This window comes from Nesoenas mayeri (genome assembly GCF_963082525.1).
Source record: "Nesoenas mayeri genome assembly, chromosome: 5".
NCBI lineage: Eukaryota > Metazoa > Chordata > Aves > Columbiformes > Columbidae > Nesoenas > Nesoenas mayeri.
Window position 1 is genome coordinate 7,967,795 of NC_137548.1, and position 19,760 is coordinate 7,987,554.

The 19,760-nt window shown below is 42.5% G+C and overlaps 1 protein-coding gene across 1 annotated transcript in view; it reads left to right on the top strand.

Moving 5' to 3' along the window:
- SYNE2 (spectrin repeat containing nuclear envelope protein 2) overlaps positions 1–18,769 on the top strand; it is a gene marked incomplete at both ends in the record, with an annotated part of 173,278 nt that extends 154,509 nt beyond the window's left edge. The window contains 16 exons of the mRNA XM_080344595.1: positions 2,623–2,810; positions 2,973–3,123; positions 3,604–3,786; positions 5,118–5,255; positions 6,162–6,356; positions 7,183–7,465; positions 7,825–7,893; positions 8,684–8,820; positions 9,738–9,864; positions 12,379–12,587; positions 15,306–15,506; positions 15,884–16,012; positions 16,518–16,694; positions 17,383–17,472; positions 17,702–17,748; positions 18,544–18,769. Coding sequence (XP_080200721.1) covers positions 2,623–2,810; positions 2,973–3,123; positions 3,604–3,786; positions 5,118–5,255; positions 6,162–6,356; positions 7,183–7,465; positions 7,825–7,893; positions 8,684–8,820; positions 9,738–9,864; positions 12,379–12,587; positions 15,306–15,506; positions 15,884–16,012; positions 16,518–16,694; positions 17,383–17,472; positions 17,702–17,748; positions 18,544–18,769 — 2,550 coding nt within the window. The remainder of the gene's footprint in view (positions 1–2,622; positions 2,811–2,972; positions 3,124–3,603; positions 3,787–5,117; positions 5,256–6,161; positions 6,357–7,182; positions 7,466–7,824; positions 7,894–8,683; positions 8,821–9,737; positions 9,865–12,378; positions 12,588–15,305; positions 15,507–15,883; positions 16,013–16,517; positions 16,695–17,382; positions 17,473–17,701; positions 17,749–18,543) is intronic.
- Between the last annotated feature and the right edge of the window lie 991 nt (positions 18,770–19,760).

Sequence of the window (19,760 nt, forward strand, 5' to 3'; positions counted from 1 at the left end):
TTTTTTGAGGATTGAGCACAGCTAAACGTGCCAGCTGTCCCAGCCAAGTGGAAGTGTGAGATGAGTCGGATAGTCCTGGAGTATATTTCTCTCTCCAACAGCCAGGGAAGGAAAAAGAACTTCTTCAAAGCACAGACCTGCTGATGGAGTCAGCCTTTGCTCAGGGCTGTGCTATGAGTCTGCCCAGGTTCAAACTACCTCCCTGGGAAGGCAGAGAATGACCACGGCTATTGTATGGCCTTTGTGTTAAACGAGTGTTTGCCCTAAAGCTCAGCATCAAGAATAAATCAGCCAAGCATGGAAGCTTTATGGCATCTGCCTTTAAGAACACCTATGGATGCTCTTCCCATCCTTCCCATCTTCTCTGTCTCTGGTGTCTGCTTTCTAAGGAAGGATCTCTGAGTGTCCCAGACCTGAGGGCTGTGTTCTCTGCTGGTTGGTGTGGCTCTCCATCCACTCGTGTCCCAGACATCGCAGGAAGAGCCAGCTCCCCTGTGACAGGAATGGGGGCGGCTCAATCACCAGAGCCTTGTCCCAGCGCCTCTCATGGTTTCATCTCCATTGTGAATGGTCACGTAAACAACAAGGAAATACTTTCTCCCATCCAAACATTTTGCATTCTCAAAGGCTGTGAGAAATTGCCAGGCAGAGAAGAACGTGAGGCACAGAGGAATTTGTTTCCAAACTAGTTTATTTTTATTGTGAGCATTCAGGCTTCAGCTATCTGAATGTGACAAGTAAAAAGATCTTTTCCTGGTTCTATTTGAACAATTCTTTCAGCAAGAGCAGAGTGATGATGAGAAATATGCCCTAGAGGCTTTCTTGTATTTAACATCCATGACTGGAAAAGCTTTACCTGTTCAGTCTTGAATAATGACATTTAAAAGCATTGTGCATCCACAGAGATGTTTTATGGTGTGTTTCTACAATTAAAGGATGAAGATTAAAACGTGAATAACATTACTTTTAAGATTTCTAAGCTGTTTTGCTAATGTGGAAGTCTAGCAGTGTGTAACCTGTTTAAGCTCTCTGGGCAATGCTGCTTGGAGTTGAAGGAAAAGGACCTTTTTGGCCCAGTGTATGCTCCTGGCCCCATTACTCAGTTTGTTGTTTTTGTCTCACCCTAATATATTCAGGTCATTTGGAATAACAGCTGGGAAAACAGCAAGGATTCTGCCCAGGGTTAGTCCATGAACTCAGGCATGACCAAAAGTAATGGGATCATCTTAGCAACATTACCATGCTGCGAGCAGAGTGGTCTAAATTCTCATTTTCACTAATACAGATGTAAATCCAGTGTAATTTAATGAATTCAGAAGAGTCTTTCCAGTTACCGGTAGTGGGGTAGAGCCTCCTCTCAGACCCTGAGCCTGTATTAAAAAGACACCACTGCCTCTTGCTCAGCAAACAGCTGTGAATCCTTAAGAAGCTGCCAAAAATTATGCTGGGTCTGCTTCTGGCATTCTGTCATCTATGTAGAGATTTTGGCTTCTATATTCCTTAAAGCTGTACGTTACTGCAAATCCCACAAGCCAAATTTTGACCATGGAACACCACTGAAAAGTATCACTGGGTGGTACTCGACTCCTTGCAGCTTGTTGACTTCTGGAAATATCTTCTTCAGCTCTTTCTGTATTTACTACACGCTGTGTCTGTTTTGGGTTGTTTTGTTTGTTTTATTTTGGTTTGGTTTTATAAGTCTAAAGCAAAACCAATTCTGCTTCATCTGTTTACTAAAATCAACGATATCATTTAATGAGAGTTCCTGCTTACTGTTGTCAGTAAAATATTCAGTTGTGTTTGTTGTTCTAGTGCTATTCAAGTAAAAGTCTCTATATCCTTCGTTAGGAAAGCCAGAAATCAGTTGAAAAAATGGAAATGTAGTGGACATGGTAATTTCATTAATATTTACAATTGGTACCATTGGTACCAGAGCTGTCTTTTCAATTAAAAAAATAAAACCAGTTAAGACATCCTTTTTGACTTTAGGAGTAGTTTTAAGTACAGAATGAGAGTCCAGACTATGATGGAGATGCAGGCTCTGGAGAAAAAACTTGTAGTGTAGGTTAGATAGAGTCTTTGCCAAACCCTTTAAAATAGTCTGTCAAAACAGGAGCTCTCCACGAGGAAATGAGAAGAGTGGTGTAACAGCAGCTACTGGTATGCTGTGTTTCTGTGTTTGGTGATATCAGCCTGTCATCACAAAGTCACTAAAGTACACGAACTGAACTGTGAGTTCTCTGTCAAGGCTTACAGTGCAGTAAGCTGAGATGAGACACCGTCATCTTGTACTGTCAAAATTAATAAGTATGTGTTTATGGTGTGTGTACAATTTGGATTTTGAACTCGCATTAAAATTGTCCAGACTGTTAGTGAGAAGATGGTGCTTTCCCTGCGAAACCAAAACTGGGCAATCCTTTTGTGTGTGTGACGGTTCTGTCCTTCCCTGTCAGCCTGTCGTCTGCACAGCTCATCTCGCAAGTCTGTTTTCTAAAGCTAAATAAGCTTTTCCTAACACACAAATTGCTCTTTCCCCATCCTCTGCAGCATTTTGAAAGGCTATGTCTGAAGTCTAGCCATGTGCGTTTCCTTCTACTCAAGCTATTCTTTTGCCAATGGCAGGATCTGCAACGAGACATAGAGCAACACACTGCAGGGGTGGAATCGGTGTTTAATATTTGCGAAGTCCTGCTACACGATTCGGATGCGTGTGCTAATGAGACAGAGTGTGACTCCATCCAGCAGACTACCAGGAGTTTGGACAGACGGTGGAGGAACATTTGCGCCATGTCTATGGAAAGGCGAATGAAGTAAGTGTCTTTTTCTTACCCCTTCTAAAGAAACCTGTGGCAATGTTTTGAAGAAATGCTGTGGCTTTTGCCACAAACTGAATTTTGAAAAAGAAAAAAAAATATCCAAAATTAATAGTTATTTTCTGATGAAACCTCTGAATTTTTGCATGTCCTTCCCAGAATCGAGGAAACCTGGCGCCTATGGCAGAGGTTTTTGGATGACTATTCTCGTTTTGAAGATTGGCTGAAATCATCTGAATTGACAGCAGCTAAGCCTAATTCTTCAGAGGTTTTGTACACCCATGCAAAGGAAGAGCTGAAGAAATTTGAGGTGAATTTTTTAACTTCATTTTTTAATGCTCAGCAGCGGGCTGGATGATCAGATTGCTAAATACTTATTGTCTGTGTGAAATGCCTGGATCACTGAAAAACATCAGTTCAGCCGTGGTGGTATAGAGTACATAAATAATTTGACCAGTATGTGGTTGCTAGGTACCTAGCTGATATGTCTCCAGAGTGCTTTTTAATGTGGAGAATCCAGTGCTCTGAACTGACAAGATCCTGCTTGTAAGTTAAAGATTTACTTTTTATAGACAGGAGACCTTTGCGGGTTGATTTTTTTCTTTCATCCTTTTCCTAAGGAGCTAAGTCTGAGCAGATTATTTACATATGCATCCTTCTCTTGATTTAATTTTGCAATTGGAAGGTCTGTTTTTAAAGGGAGGGCATAATCGTCTCTCTTGATGAATAGTATCATCCAGATACTTTCTCATCTCAGCAAGGGAACTGAGTTCTTTCACTTGCCTTACAGGCATTCCAACGGCAAATTCATGAACGCCTCACCCAGCTGGAGCTGATCAATAAGCAGTACAGGCGCCTTGCCCGTGAGAACCGCACGGACTCTGCCAGCAAGTTGAAGCAGATGGTCCATGAAGGCAACCAGCGCTGGGATAACCTCCAGAAACGAGTTGCTGCTATTCTGAGGAGACTCAAAGTAAGTGCATGGTGGAGTGAGAGTGAGAAGCACTTGAAAGTTTCTGTAGGAATTACCCAAGGGCAAAACACATACTGGAGCAATTCTCTCATGTTGGTTTGTGTTTTAAGTTACCCTGGTGTAAGAGAGCAGCTCTGGAAAGGTCACCAAGTACACGGCATAAACATGTTCTTGGTAATTAAAAACCATAAGGGAAGAATGGGTGCAAATTTTGGAAGGTGTGTTGCAGGCCTTACTGCTTCTATTGTGCTTTCCTCTTATCCAATTCTGTCATGAGTGGGTGCATTCATGCATTTGCACCTTTCCATAGATAAGAGGCAGAGAGACAAAAGGGTCTCAATGCAGATACAATTTGGAATTTACAACACAGCTCTAACTGATGCCAAGTTATGATTCACCTACAAGGCTTTAAACGCGGAGATGTGATGGGGAGCCGTGGTGCTGTCACCAGCTCCTGCTGTGCTCTCTGCCTGGTGGAGGAGTGTTGTCGAAGAGTGTATTTGCGACACTTCAGGGGAGTGTCCTGCTTATCAAGTTAAACTGCTCTCTGGGTAGCTATTTTGTGCTGTGTGCTGGGCAAAACTTGTCACTGCCCAATTTTTAAATACAGCAGTGCTGCAAGCAGTTGGCAGGGAAAACTATTAGATCCCAAAAGTCAGTGGATGAGGCTATGGGTGCATTGATAGAGTTTGATCTGTGTAGGTAGGAGGTGCTGTGTTTGGGATGTTACATGATCCCCTCCCTGAACATTAAATGCGCCAAGGAGGACTGAGGTACCACGAGCTGCAGGTCTGTTAGCAGCTTCTGTGGGAAGTGGCAGCACAGGGCACTCCTCCTGCTTTCCACACCATATGATGCATCAATTACACTGGTGTGGTTGTCCATGATCCAACTTCTTCATTGTCCTACTGATTTTGATGTCACAGTTTTAATTAGTTAGAGATAGGGCTTGCTTCCTTTGTCTGTCTTTCTTCTATAATTTAGAACAGATTAGATGTTAAACCTGAGTCTGAATAGCTGTTATACCGGTATAATGATTTGGGAAAACGTATACAGCGTGGAAGCAAGAATGTAACTTTATAGAAGCACCTCGCACTGCTGAAGTTTTATTCCGTCTCCCATATGAATAGTGTACTAACATAGGACACTTTGTTCCAGCATCACTATGGGAAGGGGACAGTTTTAATACAAGGCATGCTGCCATTTGTGCCCCGAAGGCCTTTAAGGTGACGAGCAGTTTTGAAGCAAAACACTGGTTTTCTGAGGGCTCCTGTGACCATCATTTTTCGTAGCTGAAGTCTAATAACACTGGCTCCCTTCTTCCTATTCAGCACTTCACTAATCGGAGAGATGAGTTCGAGGGGATGAGGGAAAGTATCCTGGTTTGGCTCACAGAAATGGACCTCCAGCTGACAAATGTGGAGCACTTCTCAAAAAGTAACTTTGATGACAAGATGCGCCAGTTAAATGTACGTATCCTTGTAAAGCAGTTGTTTAATAAACCCAGCTGATCCTGTTGGGCTGCCCTCTCCTGACAGAATCGTCTGCTTTTCTGGAACTTCACAATAGCCAACAGATCTCTGTAGGACTATATTTGTTTTAAGACACCAGTAAATTGTTAAGACTTATCCTCAGAATCAAGGTGAAACTATACAGTACTTAAATTCAGATTCAGTGTTCAAGCTCAGTTCTATCCTGCCATTTTCTCTTAATATCGAGTTCCAGTGACAGTGATACCTGGCCTGGAAAGGAGCACACACAGGTTAACAGTAAAAACTGTGTTCCTAAATTCAGGCGGTTTTTTTCTGGTGAGAATATTTTTGAATTGGCATTAAGGTAGGAACTCTTCTCCGAGTGCACTGTTTTTATCTGGGACTTTGAAACAGAAATAAGATAACAAGCATGTGTAATGATTCTAAAGAACCTACTAGGTCTTTGCTACCTGCTTATGTGCTCCTTTCTCCTTTCTCCTTGTACTGCTAATTGTTTTGGGATGTAGATTTGCTGTTGTGTAGGCTGGAGGCCCAAACAGCCAAATAAACTTCTTTGCTACTGAGAAAAAGATTGTGTATACCCAACAGAAAAATAACCTCTGATTAGCTGAACTATTGTATCATGATCCCCTGCAGGCTCAGGACACTGCAGTCATATTGATGTACACGTGGGTGGAAAGTGCCACTTTGTTTGGAACTATAAGGTTGCTAATAAAATAAACCTCTGGACCTCTTGAGTGAAAAGATACTTGTCAAATGAAATTAGACAACAATGTCAATTGCTGCTTTTCTTTCACAGCAGTGAGCGGGAAAATAAGGACAAAGCTTAGACTAGAAGAGGATGTTGCAGAAGTAATTATTTTTCTTGTATTTTCCAAATAGGGTTTCCAGCAGGAAATAACACTAAACACCAATAAGATTGACCAGCTAATCGTTTTTGGGGAGCAGTTGATTCAGAAGAGTGAGCCTTTGGATGCTATCTTGATTGAAGATGAATTGGAAGAACTTCATCGATACTGTCAGGAAGTCTTTGGGCGAGTTGCTCGGTTCCATCAAAGGCTGACTTCAAGGCATCCTGTAAGAAGCAACAGTTGGTTTGATTTTGGTGTTTGAACTGCGATGTTCATTGCTTATCTCTAGCAGCTTGACTGAGTGGTTTGAGCTCAAAGAGGTCAGGAGCTCCTCAGTAGTTGTGTCAGCTTTGCTAAATATTTGTCACCAGTCTTGTCTTCTCACACTGCTCCTGTTGGGACTCCATCTGCAGAATCTGGATAATAGCATGGAGGTAGCCCACAGGGTTAATATTTAGATAGTAGTGGTTTGAGGGCTTCAAAAGGTTTTTTAGTGTTTTTAATATAATGTTGTTTTTTTTAGTTTCAATAACATGCTTAGAATATCTCTTTATGGATTGTTTGTGAGGCTCCATCTGTCCACTTTCTTGTGAGAACCCCTTAATGAGGAAAAGCACCCTCTATACTTCTCACTGGGAACATTTAGATGATTCTTAGTTTGCTTTGGCTCAAAAAGAAAGAACATCTATTAAAAAGCCAGGCAGAGGAAGTAACATGAACATCTACAAGTAGCTGCTCACCTCAACAAAGCATCATTTCATTACTTCATTTGGAACTGGGTATCCCTCCCTGCAAACTAGAGAGAGATGTTATGGTGGTGGTTGAGTGTCTTGAAGAAAGGGTGGTAGCTGCTAATGTGAGGATTGTTTTGGCAAAAGAGGAAGGAGGCAGAAATTATGCTTCCCTTTAGTTTTAGCCACGTGGTCTTTGATTACTGCAGCTGACCACAAAACAGTCCCCAGTTATCCTGTATGGTTCAATCATTAGCTCATTAAGCAGTGCAGAACTATTGTAAGTCGTATAAATATACAATAATTGTTATTTATTTTTAGGGATTGGATGATGAAAAAGATACCTCTGAAAATGAGGCAGATCCAGAAGACTCCAGAGAAATCCAGAATGATCCCTGGCATAAGAAGGCCATCAGTGAGGGGCCCTCTTCATCACAGTCCCTTTGCCACCTTATGCCCCCTACTCAAGGTCATGAAAGATCTGGCTGTGAAACCCCTGTCAGCGTTGACTCCATCCCACTCGAGTGGGATCACACAGGTGATGTGGGAGGTTCTTCCTCTCATGAAGATGAAGAAGAAGCAACATACTACAGTGCTCTGTCAGGTAAGAACCAATCACCAGCTGTTTGTTTTGACAAGGACGACTACAGGATGTCCCTGTGTGGGAAGGGAGGGGGATTGGCATCTTCCTGTGGCATTGTTGGTTGGCTTTCAAGTGCTATTAATAGGTGTGAGCAATCTCATCTCTTAGATGTCTTGATGAAGGGAATGGTAATGTCTAAACCAAGCTGATATTTTCAGAAACCTAAGGTTTTTAGAAACCTTCCTTTTTCAGAATGTTTGATAAGAATAGTACCAACAGCTTATTTTGTTCTTTGTCTTTGCTGTCCCTCATTGTTTCAGTTGTTTTTAATAGTTGGCAAATATTGAATAGTGAGGAAAATGACATTATTCTTTTTTCAGATGTAGAAATCACTGAAAATCCTGAGGCATATCTTAAAATGACCACAAAAACTTTGAAAGGATCTTCTGGTAGGCACCTGCTAATGCATGTGTCTGAACATGGCAATCTCCCTGTGCTGCACGCTATATTCCTCAACCTCTCTCATACGTAATGTCTGACTTCCTGCCTTGTGTGGACACCATGTCTCATCCCGTCATGGTGTTCTTACGCTGCAGTATTCACGTCTACATTACAAAGCACTCAAAAGCATACCATTTAGATTCTGCCTGGTAAATGCCAAGGTGGTTAGTGGTTAATGTGCATTTCATTGTATTGATCCAAAGCCTTTTGGTACTTTCTACGTGGTTTGCTCTGGGTAGTATCACTTTTTTGGTTGTTTCTAATTTTGATTGCATAATTACTGAAGGCAACAGTTCCAACTCTACAAGTATTTTTTGTGTTTTGTGCATGACACAACCATGTGTGTCTTGTCCATTAAATCCAGAACAAACATCAGGACATATTTGTCCCTCCTGAAGTGCGTTGCAGATGTGTGATAGTATTGTTAAGATGCAAACTTTCCAAAAACCACAGTGCAGCCTTTTTATTTTATTTTTTGAATACTCATACCTGTATTCAAGCATTTTCCAGAAGAAAACAGAATGTCCCATAACTGCATGACTCTCATCTCATTACCTTTGAAACACTGTTGATGTTTTGCAAATGTGCATGCTTTGCAAGGAAAGCTGCAAAACTGTCATTTTTATGCCATAACTTGATGCCATTTTATTCAGAGCGCTTTCTAACTTAATACAAAGCAACAGCTTTCTTGTGAAGATGAGATTTTGCACTCATGGCATATGGTTTTATTTCTTTCAGGAAAGTCTGTTTCAGAAGCTCATCCTTGGCATTCTCCAGGTAGCCCCGTCTGCAGGAATCACCGATACAACCAGGCAGAGATGGTTGGAAATGTGTTGTCTGGTCCAGAGACAAGTACTCCCTATAAGCCAGACTATGTGAGTTGGAGGCTCTGTGGGCACTGAACCTGTACTACACAGTCTGTTTGTTGTTCCCCTGTAACTCCATCCTCTTCCTGCCTCCAGCATGAAGGACGAGTTGCATAGAAATATTCACTTTATGCAAATTTAGATATTATTTCTCGTGGGTCAGGTAACCAGTGAGAGTCTCTATCCACTTACTAGAAAAGCGACTTTAAATAAATTCAGAACAATCATGTTAGGTTCCTGATCAGAGCCAGTGTCTGGAGGAAGTTACTTCCTCTGTTGTCGTAGGAAAAGTCCCAGATAATTTAACCCCCCAAGGAGGGAGTGTGAATACCCTCCCTTCATACTTACTGACATATCTCCCTTTCCCAAGCAGACCGATTTGAAGGGTCCTTTTCTAGCATGCAACCCACCATTTAATCTGCTTCTGGGCACTAAAAATTATGCCAAAAATGGCTATTGTTCATTGGTACCTCAGCCTTGGTGGCTGGTTGCCAGCTGTGGCTTTGCCAGCAGCAGCCAGGCTCAGTGGATCTGGACCAGTTGTCAGCACTCTTCCAGGCACAGGATGGTACTGGTATCTGGCTGCTTTTATCATCATTAATCCACTCTTAGAGCCTCAGAGTCAATATTGCCAAGAATCCAACAAAGAGCTTCGGCAATTGTACACTCTCTGGTGCATGTAGTGCAGAAGCAATTAATTTGCCATGTTCTGTCTTGTAATAATTAGCATCACTGTGGTGTATGTTTGTTAACTAAGAAGGTACAGAGAACCAGTATAAACCATCAGCAAATATGCAGAAGCCCAATGCTAAATCTGACATGCAAGAACTCAGCGGCAGCCCAGCCACCCCTAAGTAACACAAACGAAGCTTGACCTCTGACAGCTTGTTAACTGACAAGGCTTACCCACCAAAATGTCATTCCAGGTGAAGCAGCTCAGCTCTGCAAGCAGCAGCAGCATCAAGGATAAAAATCCGTCTGCTAACATGAGTGATGAAGAACCCCAAGATGACCAAGAACTTGTGAATATAGCAGCTGCAGAAAAGCCATCAGGTACAGAGCATCAGGAGTGGCTTTGGTGCTGTGGTGTTTGTCCTGTGACTGGGGGAGACAAAGAGCAAGTTCAGAGAAGGTCAACAAAACTGATGAAGGTTCTGGGGCACAACTCTTCTGAGGAGAAGCTGAGGGTCTGTTCAGCCTGGAGAATTCTATTAAGGGATTGAGAGCAGCCCTGTGGAGAAAGACATGGGGGTACCAGTGAATGCAAAGTAGACAGGAGCTGACAAGGTGCGCTTACAGCCCAAACAGCCAACCATATCCTGGGCTGCATCAAAAGAAGTGTGGCCAGCAGGTCAAGGGAGGGGATTCTTCCCCTCTACTCTGCTCTGGTGAGATTCTGTGATTCTATGGAATCATCTGGAGTCCTGCATCCAGCTCTGGGGTCCTCAACACAGCAAATACATGAACCTGTTGGAAAGGTGCCAGAGGAGCCACCGAAATGATCAGAGTGATGAAGCACCTCTCCAGTGAGAACAGGCTGAGAGAATTAGGGTTGTTCAGCCTGGAGAAGAGAAGGTTCCGGGGAGACCTTATTGTGGCCTTTCCGTACTTAAAAAGGGCCTATAAGAAAGATGGGGAGAGACTTTTTAGCAGGGCTTGTTGTGACAGGACAAGGGGTAATAATTTTAAGCTAAAAGAGGGTAAATTTAGGCGAGCTATAAGGAAGAAGTTTTTCACTATGAGAGTGGTGAAACACTGGCCCAGGTTGCCCAGAGAGGTGGTAGATGTCCCATTCCTGGACACATTCCTGGCCAGGCTGGACGGGGCTCTGAGCAGCCTGATCTAGGTGAAGATGTCCCTGCTCATGGGTGAGTTTGGAAGGTCACTCCCAACCCAAACCATTCTATGATTCTTCTGTGATTCCACTGTCTGACAATTGAGCCATGGTAACTGTTCCATTCCATGGCGTCACTCTTGGCACATAAATGCATGATGGACACATGAACCCTGTGCAGACAACACAGGTTTGTTTTATTCCACTGATTTGGCTACATATCAGAGTTTCTATTTCTGGAGAGGAAGGGGATAAAGTTTACTGCAGTAACAATGTCTAGCTGGGGAGGAGCAGAGCATGCCATAAATGTAATCTAAGTTTTTGTGTACACATACATGTGTGACAGAAGGGAGTCATGGATGGTATTATACATGTGTAATGTAAGTTAGGCCAGGGGAGGTTTAGATTGGATTTTAGACGAAATTTCCTCATGGAAAGGGTTATCAAGCATTGAAACAGACTGCCCAGGGAAGTGGTGGAGTCACAATCCCTGGAGGGTTTTAAAGATGCGTAGATGAGGTTCTTAGGGACATAGTGTAGAGGTGGATTTGTCAGTGTTTGGTTAATGGTTGACTCAGTGATCTTAAAGGTCTTTTGCAACCAAATGATCCTGTGATTCTAAAAACAGAGATGGCAAAAAGGCACCACATTTGCCTTTGGAACAAATAGAAGTAAACTGCTATCCTCTAAATTAATATTTTTGCTAAGATTCACTGAGCTGCCTTCTCACCTGGTACTATCTAACCAGAGTTTCCTGTTCTAAACTTTTACATTTTCTGCCAGAATTGAGGTTTTTATCCCTCTTTTATCCCTCATATTATACTTCAGACTCTTTGCTGGTTGGAAAGATTGGGAACAATTTCACTTTTGTGTGATACTGAATACTTCAAAGACTTTTAATCAGATTTCAAACCAAAGAAGTGTGTCTCTTTGTCTAAGATAAGATTGCTATAGTCCATGTTCTCAGTCATTGGTACTCCATATAACAAGATGCTACAGTTCCCATTTACAGAAACATTTTGTCAGAGCTGGTAATGTATTCTGTTCTTCACTGTCTTCAGTGTGGTCCCTTCTTCCGAATAGGCCAACAAGCTGGTTCCTCTTAACCTTTTAGGACCCCATTTGTGGTTTCAGGTGCTTGAGATTGTAATAACACGTCTGTACTGCAATCCTAAGTGAATCGAGTAATAAAAAGAAGATTGCAGCTGTATGCACCAGCTTAGTTTGTCTCTGGTCTCACAAATGGACCAGAGTTGAGTCCCAAACGTGGGATAAATGGGAAAAGCTCTGAGAAGGGCTTAGATGTGCTTCCAGAAACAGTGTTAGTGATTGCACAGGTCGCATCTGCATCTCCTTTAGCACGAACTGATGAATCATAAACCCAAATTCAAACTGCTGGATCATACTTTGTTCCATGGTGAATTTTGGTGTCTACCAAATCACAACTGGGCTCACTGAATTCTGTCTCCTTAGATTTGCTCTGTGATTCTGGTTGAATTAATGTAATTAAAACCCTGAGTAGCATTACTATGGGGAGAACTTGACCAGTAATATGAAACTGAAGGACTGCAGAATCTCAGGAAAAACCGTGTCTGGATAACAGCAGTACATTGTAGCAATTATTTGGCCTTGAGTAAATTGGCAAATAATTGACTTGTAGAACTCCTTGCGTCTGTTCTATGAGCTCTTCACCTTACCAAAGATTTAAACGTTGTTTGTTTTATCATTTGTAGGCATTACGGATAGGTGGGAGCTCATCCAAGCTCAGGACCTCAGAGATACACTTTTGATGAAACAGAAACAGCAGCAGTGGCAGCAGCTGAACTCAGATCTCAATGACATCTCTGCTTGGCTTGATAAAACTGAACAAGAGCTGGATGAGCTCCAAGTGAAGCATCCGACCAGCATGCAGGCATTGGAACAAAGGGTCAAGAAACTGAAAGTAAGTAGTAGCCTACTGAGAAGTGGAATTTCAAGATGCTCATGCCCTTGGTCGTTGTCTTTGTGCTCCTAGGATCTGTCCGCAGCACAAATATTGGTGTGGGTACAGCACAGGGGAGGGCAGTGAAGCAATGTGCTTCTGTCTTCCTGTGCAGAGATTTGCAGGTGATAGCCTGGGTACAACAGGCAGCCAGGCTCAAACAAAAACCTCTCCCTTTCTGCTTTCTTGCAGAGACACTTTGTTCTCTCTCAAAGCATTCATCCCCAAACTTCTCTTTTTAGGCCTTTTGTTTTAGAAAACAAGCATAGGAAAAAGGTAACTAATGAAGGCTAAGACTCCTCAGATGCTGAGGGTCAGACCTCGTCTTAGAGGGCCAGGTGTTCTGAGTGGTGATACTGGCATATTTTACCTTGTTTTGTGCCATTTTCCTCTATGCAAATGAGAAAGGGATTGAAAATCAGCTGGGTCTACGGGCTACAAAGTCTGAGCTGATTTTTTTTTAATTGAATTAATGAAAGTGGGGCAGGGTCGTAGGGAGACTGAGAAAGATCTGCTCTAAAGCTGTGGTTTTTAGCAATATGGTATTTGCAAGAATTCTTAGCTCTAAATAGCACCTTTGTTCTATAGTTGAAGGATACATCATTTCAAAATGTGCCTTTGCATTTTTTCGCTTTGCAAATGCAGACTTCTCGTCAAATAGAATGTATTAGTTTAAAATTGGAAACAAAATAATTCAGTTTCTGCTAACTTCAGCCAAATAGTAGAACAGTTAGAGCAAGGGTGTCAAACTCATTTTCCCTGGGGGCCACATGAGCCTCACAGTCGCCTTCAAAGGGCCAAATGTAATTTTAGGACTGTATAAATGTAGGAGTAGTTACATTTATGTAAGTGCTCAGTCCCTAGGACTTGGGGAAATAAATGCCTAAAGCTGAACTCTGAGAAAGCAAGTGTTCCTAAGGCTTGTGCAGGTACAAAATCTCAGTGTGCTCACCCTTCTGCCAACAGCCTCCTATGGAGTCACGCAAGTCCTGAGGCTTCTGGTCATTTTGGCGTCACACACAGGATGATGCTCATGAAGAAGATACTCCGCAGGACAGAGGAGGGATTTCTTAGGCATGTTGAGAGTATGCTTAAGCCTACATGTAAACAAGGTTCTTAGGGACATGGTTTAGTGCTAGAGTTAGGTTATGGCTGGACTCGATGATCCTAAGGGTCTCTTCCAACTGAAATGATTCTGTGATTCTATGTCCTTGAGGAGTCGTTAGACCAAGGAGAATGACTCTGCACTCCAGTGTGACTCCAGTAAGAACCGCTCTGATCCCAGCAGCCAGTCTGGCTTCGGCACCAAGTGCCAGGAAAGGTTTGGTGATGGCAGGAGATGCTTCCCCTCAGGCTGGAATTGGGTGTCTGAGCTCTTCAAGGAGCAGACCTTCCCTTCTTCTCTCTTATGCATTTTCTTAAGAGGAGTCCAGCTGGCTGTAAATCCCCTTTTCAGACAGCTCGGCTTTTTAGGGGTGTCTAAAAGAGCCAGCACACTCTTAAGATGTGAATTTCATGAGATGTCAGGACATCACAATTGCTCTGGATAAGGATAAAGCCAGTCTAGCTGATTTGCCAGTGTTTAGAAACCTGTGATGGACCATTTGTATTGTCTGATACTGAAAGAAACTTTGTTGCTTGAAGGAGGGAGACGGGGTTCTTTGTTGGGCAAAATGTAATTTAGACCAGCAGTTTTCAACAAGCAGGATGGAGATCTTGAGAATATATAGATTGGCACTCTCAGTTACCAAAGGTGCTAAGAAAAGCAATCTGAGCCGTGCTGATTGCAGGACTCATCCTGCAGATCTTCCTTTTCTACTGCAAGACCCCACAGCTTGAAAAAGGCTGAGTACCCTTGATTCCAACTGTAAACTTCTTGAGGGTACAAGGTATTGTTTGGCATTTATCTTTTTTAAAAAAAACTTTAAAAATGCAGGCTCTGCCTTGACATAAAGGTGGTTAGATGATACAGCCACGACTTTGCAAATTCCATATTATTTCCCCCTGTGGTTTTAAGGGAGGGGAGGAAAGCAGGCAGGGCTGCCACTCAGGGGGACCTTAACTAGTCAGAGGACAAGAACTCTGACTAGAGAGAAGAAAAAGAATTTCTCACAATGGGGTGGCCAGGTGTGGGACCTGGGACCCAAACGGGTGGGGAATCTGGGTCCTGCAAGATACTCAAAATTCGGCTGGATGAGGCCCTGAGCAGCCTGCTCTGAGTTTGAAGTTGGCTCTACGTGGAGCAGGAGGATGGAGTGCCGACCTCCTAATGTCCCTTTCAGCATTATTCTAGAATTCTCAGGTGACAGAACATTTATAAATCAAGGGGAAATACCATGTGATGACCTATGGGAACATTTGTCCAAATGTCAGGGAAAGAGACAGCTCAGGGGAATGAAGGGCAGATGTGGATTAAGCCGTAATGCCTGTGACTTAGGGAGAAGCACAGGCACAAGCAGCTTTGTTTTCTTTGAAGTAAAGGTTTTTGCTTTAAGAAGAAATAAAATAATTTTTAAAAGGCCACCTACCTTAGTATGTTCCTTAGCAGTATCTGAAAAGCCAACAGATTGAAACAGCTTTTTCCAATACCTGTGGTTCTTTTGGGGGCATAGTTTTGTTGTAAATAAATAACGTGGTTTTCATCGTTCATAGAAGCTCATAATCCTCTTTTTCTTACAGGACATGCTTAAAGCACTTGATAACTATAAGGCAGTGGTGCTTTCTGTTAACCGGAGCAGCAAAGAATTCCAGAAAGCGGATAGCACGGAGTTCAGAGAACTTCAGAACAGGCTTCGGAAAGTGAACTTGCACTGGGAGCAAGTGACTCGCATGCTGGACCACTGGAGGAAAGATTTACGAGAAGCCCTGCTGCGTTGCCAGGTACACACCACATGCCAGCACCTAAAACTACTCTTGAGGGAGCTACTGAGGGGCAGATAAGGGGAGAGGGCAGAGGGCAGAGGGGTAATTCCTGCACATCAGTGGAATCGCTGCTCAGAATCCAGCACACTTAATTTTCTTTTAAAATTGACTCTGTTTGGTCTAAAGGGTTTGGTGAAAATATCCTTACACTGGGTAATAATATCTCTTATTACATAGGTGGAATAGCTTGAGTAGGTTACTGTAGCCTCACTAATTGTGAATCTGTTGTTGGCTCTGCCTAATCTGGGCTGGTTGTTTTGTTTATAGGCAAAGCCAGGTGAAAGCACTGCAACAGTGTTTTTTCTCTCTTATGTCCAAATGTTTTATTTCTCTAGGAATTCCATGATGAGAGCCAAAAACTAATCCTGTGGTTAGCGAATGCTGACAGCCGAAGGAACGAAGCACAAATCACAGATCCAAATGCTGACCTCGATACAGTACTGGCATGCCAGAAGGAGCTCATGGTAAGTGTGGTCTTCACTACAGCACCTCAGCTCTTCTTGTGAGTCAGTAGTTCTCACCACAAAATGAAGAGCAATATGTTGACTTCTCGAGAGGTCTGCAGCCTGTCCTCGAACCTGCTGTATTCAGGCATGTGGATGGTTTCTGAAATGGACTAATGCCTGAATGAGGCATTTTATGCATAATTACGCATCATAAGTTCCTTATGGACAGCCTTTATGCTGGAGTAAGACTTCCAATTTCCAAGATTTAGTCTGTTTTCCATATGGATTGATTACTGCTAGAACTGTTTCTAAACATTAGTTCAAGCAGGTACAACCAGTCTCTTCAAGAGAACTTCATTTCATATGTAGCTGTAATAGCCATTCCTATGTATTGCAGATTCTCAGGCAGGTTGAGTTGTTCTTCAAAGCCTTCCAGAGTTCTTCCTGTTTTGAGAACATCCTTAAAGTTGAGAGTGACAGTCTATTGCACTGTTTGATTTTTTTGTTGTTTGTTTGTTCTAAGCAACTGGAGAAAGAGCTGCTGGAACAACAGCTTAAAGTAAACTCACTTCAAGAACTCACTGCTTACCTGCTGCTTAAATCAGATAGTGATTACACAACTGCAGATGTAGTTGGAAGTGAACTGAAACAGCTTAATGAACAAGTTTCACGTGACTTAAAAAAAATACAAGGAAATCTGGTGAGTCAGAGTTTAAATACGTGTTCATGGGTCTTTCTCACTGAAAAGTAATAACATATTAAGAGTAAAGGTATTTATAGAAGACTGACTTAAAACTTGAGTACTTCCACCTTCACAATCTGAAAGAAGAATAATTAAGTCTGGCTGTAAAGAAAATTTCAGCACCACAAGGCTTGTACAGTATAGAAACAGATTGCCCAGAGAGGTTGCACAGTCTCCATCCCTGAGGGGTTTGAAGAGCAGACAGGGTAAACCCTTGAGTAAGGCTTTTGGTCTGGTCTCATAGGTGACCTTGCTTTGAGCAGGAGGTTGGACTGGATGGTCCTGAGGTCCCTTCCAACCTGAATTATCCTACAGTCTACACCAAGTATCAGGCTGGGAGTGTGTAACAAGCACATAGGAGCTGTAATTCACAGCAGTACATTGCTCATCCTGAAAGCTATCAGATAGTGAGATTTTCAAGTCAATGCCTCTACATGCCCAGTCCATCATAATTCCTTTGTGTTGTGCTTAGTGAAACATTTAGTTATGCCAGAGAGCTGGAGCGTCTGTTTACCAGTGGTTCTGCACATCTAAAGAGACAAAGGGCTGTGCCCCTACAGAGAGGCAGTGAAAGCTGGCTCTGTGCACTTCATCACTTGTGAGTTTGAATGTGCATCTTAAACAGGAAGGTGTGGTTACCTTTTAGGGTTCCAGAGCATTCCTGATGGTTCCAGATGTCTTGGACTCAGGCGTCTATAATCCAGGCGCAGTGAAATCCAGCCCTGCTGTGAAGGCGGCAAGTATTATTTTTCTAATATTTTGCTATCAGCATAAAACATATCTTGACATATTTAGCCTGAAAGTTCCTGAAATTTCCTCACATGTAATCATTTTACCTTTTGTGTGCATGTACCTTATTACCGAATTTACATCAGGACTTTAAAGTCTGCACTTATTTTTTCTGAGAAAGAGAAATTCCTTGTAGTTTGTCAAACCTGGATACTAAAAGCTGTTTCTCTCAACAGATCACCAGAAGGACATCGGCAGATGGCAGAAACGGCAGCAGCACAAGGTATTATTTCATATTAGTCTGGTTTCTTGAAGGATAGTGAAAATGGCAGAGGTGAGCTGAGTGCCTGCAGAAACCTGGGCAGCTGTTCCTCAGAGGTTGATGTGCAGGTGGAGGTGATTTCTGCCAACCTGGAGTGTCTCCTCCACCAACTAGAGCTGCACCTTGGCCCATGGTTCTCTTTCCCTCTTCTGCTCCAAGACCTCTGCACTGATGTGCAACCGTAACTTGTGAGAAAATACTTTTAGTGTCAAAGGGGGGAATATTTTAGTTTTGAAGCTTCCTTTAATTCCACCAGAATACCTGGACAAAGAAACTCGCAGCTTAGAGCCACAAACAGACCAAGAAGGACAAAGGGAGAACTTCATCCCCGATACATTAGGGTCTGTTCAAAGGATACAGCTCAGTAATGCCACGGCAGAGAAGACCCTGACCAGTCTGAATGGTGGCTTTCCTTGATACTTCAGCATGTGTTTAGAATGGTTTGTTTGTCTCCTGGGAAGACTTAGTTTGCATCTGAAAATAGAACAAAAAACCACTGAACTAAGCTGTTACAGAGAAATGTTTCTTCTTCAGTAATAAGGACAGTAAATCCAAGCCAACAGCTGGCTTTGCACAGAGCAGTCTTCACATTTTCAAGTTACAGTTAAAGTCTTCCATGTGCAGTGCGTTTCCCTGTAGATGCGCAGCCCTGTATCTCGGAAGGGTAGTGTGAACACTAGAGAGGGAGTTAAAACAACTTGTTTAATTCAAACTCTAAAGTGCCTGTTTGTTTTCCTTTTTTCTTCTCCTTTTCAGATGTGACTGCCATCCACAACCTATTCAAACGACTCCTCAGTCTCCCTGCTTCTTTTACCGTGTATTACGAGCAGCTTTACTTTTTCAGTTGTTCTTCCTACTGCTTTTATTTCTGGCTTCCATGATTCCGTTATCTGAGGAAGACTACAACTGCACCCAGGCAAACAACTTCGCCCGTTCTTTCCACCCCATGCTGCGATACACCAAGGGGCCTCCACCAACTTAGAAAGCAGCTCGTGAATCTTCACTTATACCAAAACACACTCTCTGCGGTGCTCACGTTTATAACCTCCTTTCCCTGTCGCAGGGAATGTATTAAGTTCGCATCTCAAAATGTATATCTTGACAGGACTTCAGCATTTTTGTACGGAAAACAAACTTTTTTCTATAGATTTTTAAACTGTAAGCAAGACACTTTATACTTTGAGGCAATAGATACACTATTTTATAGGTGCAGTGCTCTTAAGTTTGCAAGGTGATTGAACACTGAGTTATTAGATGCAGAAACTATATCACAGTCATCTTAAACACAGCAGTCTGGCTCGGGTTAGCACGACAAACAAGCAGTTGAAAGAGGCACTAATATTATTCCTGCACACACTTCACGTTATCTGTATCTTTTGGTACTGTAGTCACCTGGGAGAAACAGCAAAAGAATCTACATCTTGAATCTTTGTTATTGTGTTCTGTTCATCTAACACATTCAATAAAAGGATGCACATTTGCTGCTTTGTTCCACACATAGTGTTGTAGTGGTTAGGGCTGCTGTGTTGTCTCTTTATACCACCTTTGAAATACGAAGTTGTTGCATTGCATGGAAATGGTTTATAATGCACATATTTTGTAGATGAACATGATTATGTAGACGATCTCTGATGATGTATACAAGTAATGTAATGACTTTTTTAATGAAAGATTTTTTTTCAGTTTTTAACCTGCTGCATAGTGTACAGTATCTTGGGGGAGAATTGTGCATTTTTATAAGCTTCATCTTTACAATGAATCTGCCACTTAGGCAGTGGCTGGAGAAACACTGTGTACAGGCAGCATTGCCATTGCTTCTTTGTTGTACAGTTTGAGTACTGTCATTAAAATTTTGCCAATGTTTGCAGGGATTATTGGTGTGTCTGGTGAGGGGCAACCAGCCCTATCTGCTCCTCTATAAGTCAACTTTGTTGCGTGCTAGCAGGGCAATGTCAGAAGCAGTGTAACCACTC